Source organism: Octodon degus, unplaced genomic scaffold (assembly GCF_000260255.1).
Source record: "Octodon degus isolate 3935 unplaced genomic scaffold, OctDeg1.0 scaffold00070, whole genome shotgun sequence".
In the NCBI taxonomy this organism is placed as follows: domain Eukaryota; kingdom Metazoa; phylum Chordata; class Mammalia; order Rodentia; family Octodontidae; genus Octodon; species Octodon degus.
Window position 1 is genome coordinate 4354137 of NW_004524646.1, and position 6995 is coordinate 4361131.

General features: G+C 37.8%; 1 protein-coding gene across 1 annotated transcript in view; it reads right to left on the reverse strand.

Annotated features, from left to right (window-relative positions):
• Ppp4r4 (protein phosphatase 4 regulatory subunit 4) overlaps nucleotides 1–6995 on the reverse strand; it is a 131719-nt gene that overhangs the window by 26481 nt on the left and 98243 nt on the right. Inside the window, exons 15-16 of the mRNA XM_004635205.2 lie at nucleotides 5012–5117; nucleotides 3004–3202 (exon numbers count right to left, since the gene is read on the reverse strand). Of these exons, the coding sequence (XP_004635262.1) occupies nucleotides 3004–3202; nucleotides 5012–5117 (305 nt within the window). The remainder of the gene's footprint in view (nucleotides 1–3003; nucleotides 3203–5011; nucleotides 5118–6995) is intronic.

A 6995-nucleotide genomic window follows, 5' to 3' on the forward strand; every position in this document is an offset into this window, starting at 1 on the left:
CTTTGCCCTGTCTGATCATCTTCAGCGTCTGCTTGTACCCCAGCACATATTTTCCACTTTTCATGACAAGTTGGAGCCTAGAATTGATGAACTCCAGAGATTTTTTTTTCGTCTCTTTACAACCACCATCTTCCTGCCTTAGGTGCGGATGGCCCTCAACCAGGAGCAGCTGCCAAGATGGCCAGGGGGCAAGCTCCACTCTTATTTGCACCACTGCATATAGAAAATTACACTTGGCAGAAGGTACAAAAGTCCTGATAATAATTTATCTTTGTGAGACTCCTGAGTCCATAAAAATACCAAGTTCTTGAGATTAGGGACCAAATCTTTCTAGTAAAATAAATTCTAATGTATATCATCATAAATATACTCCCCAAAACACCCAGTCAATTAAGTACTAGGAAAATCAGTACACAGAGAGGTCTCACAACTTGCCCAAAGACACACAGTTAGATGAGGGATGGAATTCCAGCTCTGGTGGTGTGAGTCCACAAGCTATCCTAACCTGCATGACCCTGCATCCTTTCCTGCGATGGCCTTCATCCTGTCTGCACATCCCTACTGCACTTAGCAAAGGCTTCGGCACCTAAAGGCCACGTGCATTTGGTGTCACTGGATCCGTTGTTGGCAGCTCCTCAGGCCAGAGTGGGAACCAAGACAAGGGCTGGGCCACAAGCACAGCGCCCCAAGTCCCCAAGCTTCATGTAGTGGTGTGCGATTTCTCTCCATTTGGCTTTTCAGTTGGCAGACTGCTTTCTCTGCGGGTCTGAACTGCTATTTGACCACAGTAAAGATGATTTCATTTCCTTTCCAATTATTTTTGCCAACTGCTTCATAAGTGATAATTAATCACCTTGCAAGTTGTTTTTCTGGATCCACAGCATCAACTTACAAAATGTTAACAATATGGCTAGACTCCCCAGTTGACTAGAAACAACTAAATTTTAAGAATTGTCAGTGGGTTCTCTGCACTGTATGTAACTACCACTCACTCACATAGCGCACGTGAAATGCACAAGCTATGACAGCTGATGCAGTTTTGCTTTCTGTATTTTCTTACATTAAAAATACTAAAACCACTCTCTCTACTCAGTCCCATACAGTGGTGCTCAAAAACTTTTAAAAATTTATTTATTTTTACTGGTACATGTTTGCAGCACAGAATCTTTATACTCCTTGTGGGGAGTCAGTCCGGGGATGCAATCATCCCAAGTCCTCTTTTCATCCCTCTTCCTTCCCCCCCTCTCTCTCCTTCCAATGGTAAACGAAACAGGCACAGAAGCTCAAATATCATGTGGCTCCTCTTATATGAGAAACTCAAATTAATAGAGAACAAAGTAAAAGGTGGAGAATAGGAAGTAGAGAGAGAGAGATCTTTCTCAAATAGGAAAAGGATCCAAAAATTTTTACAATGAGGTTTTCAGCATCTTCTGAGAAGTCTTGTCATAGACCTCAACCATAAGACTACCCATCTAGGCCAGAATATTGTCTTGACAACTTTTCTTATTGAAAAATCATAATCCTTTGCATATTGCTGCAATCCAGGCCAGTGTTTAAAAAGGATGCACCCCTATGACACACCATAAAACTATGTGTGCCTTGCTTGTGAAAACTCAGTGGGGAGTGGTAGAATTTTGTTCAAGGAGACTGGGCATGGTGGCATGTGCCTGTAATCCCAGCTCCTGGGAGGCTGCAAACAGGCAGATCACTAGGAGTCCAATCTAGTAGTGAGATCCTGAACACCCATAAAAAAAAAAAAAGAATTTTGTTCAAGGAAGTCTTTGGCCAACTTCCCTGGTGTCAAATGCAGAACAGAAACAATGTGAACACAGAAATCTGATAGCTGAGGGTTTAAAATTCTTTTTGTTTCATTTACAAATGTATAAATGACCCTTAAGTAACATGTGTATTTAATGCCACCAAATTATATATTTTAAAATGGTAAATTTCATGTCATCTATATGTTACCACCACAAAAAGGAAATAATACACTTATTTATTTGAAGAGAGATAAAAGGCAAAATAGATTTATTCTTCTTTTTTAAGGAATTCATTTCCAGGCATGTTCCAAATCAAATCCAATTAAAATTTATTAGATTTCAAAAGTGTAAGACAAGACTTCAGAGCAGCCCCATTCCCTAAATAAATAGGCCCCAAGATGGACAGAAGCTCAAGTCAACTTTGAAATGACAAAGCTGCTGCTGATTGTTTCTGTAATCCTAATGACGGCCAAATGAATAAGAGCTCCTTAATCTTCCCCTGATGCTAATACACATGGTCAGAACCGCCAAGCTGGCTTTCACTCTGCTGTCTCAGCCCAAAGAAACATAGGATCCGAGACAGTGTTGAAAGAGCACGTCTCCAAGTCCTACTGATGCTCATCAGTCAGAACTACTGAGGTCTTATCGCAGCAGCTAAGAGAGTAGAATCAACTGAAGTGCCAGATGTGGCATTTATACACAATGGAGCATTTTCAGCTATAAAAACTGAAATCCTGTAATTTGCAGCTGCATGGATGAAGTGGAAGGCAGTAAGTAAACAGACTAAGCAGCAACAGAAAGACAGACAGCACACAATCTCACTGTGATGAGTGGAGGCTAGAAACGCTGGCATCTGGGGAGAACAGTGCAGCTAGAGAAGAGAGCTGGGGCGGGGGAATGGATGTAACAGGCTGGAAATGCAGTCAGAAGCAACAGGTTCTAATCTTTTCTAGCACCAGGGTAACTGTAGTTTACAGTAACTTTATTATACACAGAACTCCAAGAGAGAAGCTTGAAATCTCCCAACACAAAGAAATAATATCTAGTGAGATAAAAATGTAATTACCCTGATTTTTTGGTAACTACACATTGTGTAGATGTATCAAATTAGCACAGTGCATCCCATAAACATATGCAACTATTAATTTTTAGAAAAAATATTAAAAATTTGAAAGCAAGTATAAATTCTTTACTTGAGCTTTCAACTGACTTAGGAAAAGATTTTAGAAGTATTTATTATGACAGATGTATGAGAAACACAGTTTTCAAATATTCGCTTAGAGTGGCAACATACCTCACATTTGCTACCGGATCATGCGTCAGTTCAATAGCAGGTAAAAAGAAATATTTACAGAAAAATGATTTGGAAAAGATCTCTATGATAAATTCACAGGTGTCCAAAAATCGAAGTCTATTCCAGTAACTTTTTCCTTGGCCCAATTCTAGAAACAACAACAACAAATAAACCATACATTGACCTTTTTCCCCACATGAAATTACCCTTGATAAAATTAAACTCAAAATCCATGACAAGCTTATTTATACATACACCTTGTTTAATAAATATGAGAGGCAAAAATCATGTCATATATTCCAGATTTGTAGACTCCAAAATCATTGACATCTTGAAAACCAGCAAAAATCCATATTAACATTGTACTGAATTTAATAAACAGCACTTAACTACTGAAGATGAGACGTACTATTTTTTGATCACTCACTGAATGTTAAATTTTTACATATGGTATCTCATTTAACCCTGAAGAACAACCCATTAGGATGGATATACATGCCTGTTCCTTCCAAAAGCTAAGAACACTGAGATGCAGAGAGGTTAAGTTCAGCTAGAACTCAAATACAGGTCTTTCCAACTCCAAAATCTTTTACTAATCAAATCAACTGTTTTCTTCCTCTTATTTCCTTAAAAACACTTTGATGTGGATAAAGTCATACTAAACAGTATTACTGTCAATAATTCAGATCAATATTTACAGGATAATTTTCTCCTTTGTACATATACATGCAAAAGTAAAAATTTTTGACATTTAAAACTGAACAGAATTTTCTTTCAAAATAAAACTTATTGTAGATATCAGGTCTTCCCAATGGAAAATGAAAACTGAATTACAGTAGACAGCAAAAACAAAGATTAAAGTGTACTGAGTGCAACTTTTCTTAAATGAAAATCTATAAGGTACTCTAATTTTTTTTGAAAGTAACAACTTGTGCTTAAAATGATAAATTCTAATAAGTAGAAAACCCCATTATCTGCGTATGTTGGATATATTTTAACAAAAACTTTAAAACATTATAGTCAAACCAAAGGGTTAATATTTAACTCATTAAGCATGTCTAGGTATGAATCACTATTTTTAGAATTAACAAGTCATAAAATACCTTGTATTTATTTATTGATTGATTTTTTAATGTATTTGGTACAAGGTCATCATGATCCTCCTGTTTTCAGCCTCCTCAGCACTGGGATTACAGGCATGTGCCACCACACCTGGTCTTGGTGGCCAGCGCGGCATAGGGTACCCAGGATGGAACCCCGATCCCTGTGCTTGCCTAAGCAGGTGCTTAGTCCACTGAGCTATCTCGCTGGCCCTAAAATACCTTGTATTTAGATCCTAACAAATTCAAATGTATTTATATGTGCTAACTTGGTCTGCATAGGCATTTTTGTTCTCTTTTAAACAGCATTAGGGATCACCCCAGGGCCTAGTGTATGGTAGGCAGCACTATACTCCCAGCCCTCTGGCTTAGATTCCTAAGACGTTAAAACCACCGAGGCCTACCAGATTCACACTCATAGGCACTGTTGATTCTACTCAAGGAAAAAAACCCTATTCTACAAATTCTAGTAATATTGAAAACAATTTAAAGTAGGTAGTAATTTCATTAAAAAGTATTCTATTCATACCTTAGTTCCAAATGCTACCACATCAAGGTAGAAATCAGGCTTTCAATGTAAGTTTATGAATATTAATTTCTCAAAATGTTCAAGTTCACAAAAGAAAGCTGAGTAATTACTACTTTCATTCACCACAGACACGATCTTGTCATAAAGATTTCCAAAACAAACAAATTAAGCTACAAAACTCAAATTAAAGAACACACTAGATATATACCAACATCAGACTAATTACTCCTGGAAAAACAATACATAATGCAAGTGAGGTCTAAGAAAGGCCAAGCCAACTGGTTTGGTTACTTTCTCTTTTTTAAAATAAAAGACAATGATTACTTACGTTCAATCAATTTCTGAATGACCTCGTGTCTCTGCTCCTGTTTACGATTGTATCGTAGAAAAATGCACAGAGTTCGTGAAGCTGCTTTTTGGACAGGTAAGACATTCTTAAAGAAATAAACAAGAAATACCATTGTACTATCCTAATATATATTCTTAATAATTTATCCTCAGCATCAAATTAATGTATTAGTTAGAAGAAGAGTATTCACTGCCGTCCAGGTCAGTGAAGCACATGTTCACTCTCTGTGACACAGTGTTCCTATCACTCAGACAAATTAACTAATACCTCATGTTACAAGACTCATTTAACTTGGCAGTCAGGTCCAAGTCATCCAGATTTGGCTGTCACTTCCCTGCTACGTCTTCTGAAATGAAGCACTCCCCACACGTGCAGCAGTGACTCATTCTTCTAGCCCTGCCCTGAATTCTGACATCTATTCATTCAACAAACAGAACACGCTGGGAGTCACCTTCATCACCCCAATCAGGCCACTTCTATATGCAACTAGAGGTCTCGTGAGGGGATGTGCTCTTCATCTTCCTGAGTTACTTCTGGCTCTTCAACCTCAGTATTACTCCCTGAGATTTCTGGTCCATGACTAAAATCTGAAGGACACCACACTGATCACTCTTACCAGTATTCCAACCCCTTTGCACTTTGAATTCCTGTCAGACCACAGGGCAGAGCCTTCATTCCAAATGCATTCAACTATTTATTCTTACTGGATGTGGATTCAAACCATGGATTGAGAAACTCTCTCAGCCAGGCACACTGTGTCCGTCACAAGTTTAGGCTCAGCGTCCTGACATACTGACACTATAGTATCAGTAACCAAAGACGCAGTTTTTCTACTCAGGATCCTTGAAATGGGGAGGGCTACTTCCTGTAGAGATACAACATCCAAAGGCAGAGTACAGGTCTTAACCAGGACCTGTGCAGGACAAAACAGCTCTAAAGTACTTTTGGGAGCTGACTGGTAAACTCTTTTTTCTTTCTTTTTTTTTTTTTTTTTCAGAACTGGGGATTAAACTCAGGACCTTGTGCTTGCCAGGCAAGCACTATATTCTACTGAGCTATCTCCCTGGCTCCACCAGTAAACTCTTAATATGGACTGGTTATTATATGACACTAAAGAATAATTCTTTTGCCATGTCCCCAGTACAACATAAAAATGAGATAATATCCTTTGTCTCCTTATGTTCGCTACTGTATTCCTGGCACCTGAAATAGCACTTGGAACATAGTCAGCACCCAATAATTTGAGGGGAATTTTCACTTAAAAAAAATTATTAGAAGAAATTTTTATCATGAGGCTGAGCCAAGAGGATTTCCCCAAGTTCAAGGTCAGCCTGCACTACATAATATGTTCAGAGCCAGTCTAAATTACATAGCAAGACTCTGTTTCCAAAAAAATGTATTTTATTAATACACATGAGTACACATTAGTATTTGTTTGCCATACATAGTAATCACATTCATCATGTGGAATTTGTGTATACATATTATACCTTAATCATTTTTCCCATTCCTCTCCCATTCCTTCAACCCTTCTTCCTCTCCCCATGTACAAAGCTTTGCTTTTATATTTTTCATCCATTCTCTTTCTATAAATCCCTCCTCCCTTCTCTCTTTTCTCCTTTTCCCCTCCCTTGTTCCCTTCCCCATTTGAACAAGTTCTTCCTACTTCCCAATATCAATCTTCCATTTAAGCAACTGATAAATTCTGTTAAATGAATGAATGAATAAATGAATATTATGGTAATTAGGTAGGGAACTAAAATATAAAAGTTCCCTTTGAACACAGAAAGTTTTCTGTAGTAACCAGGAATTTGCTTTATTTTTTTTATTTTTTATTGAGAAATAAATATGAAGGAGACAGTTACACAGCTGATTAATAGGACAGTTTTGATAGTCAATACACTGTACATTGTTATCTTCTTAGTGGTTATCCATAGTACAAGCAGCAGACAGGATATTCTGT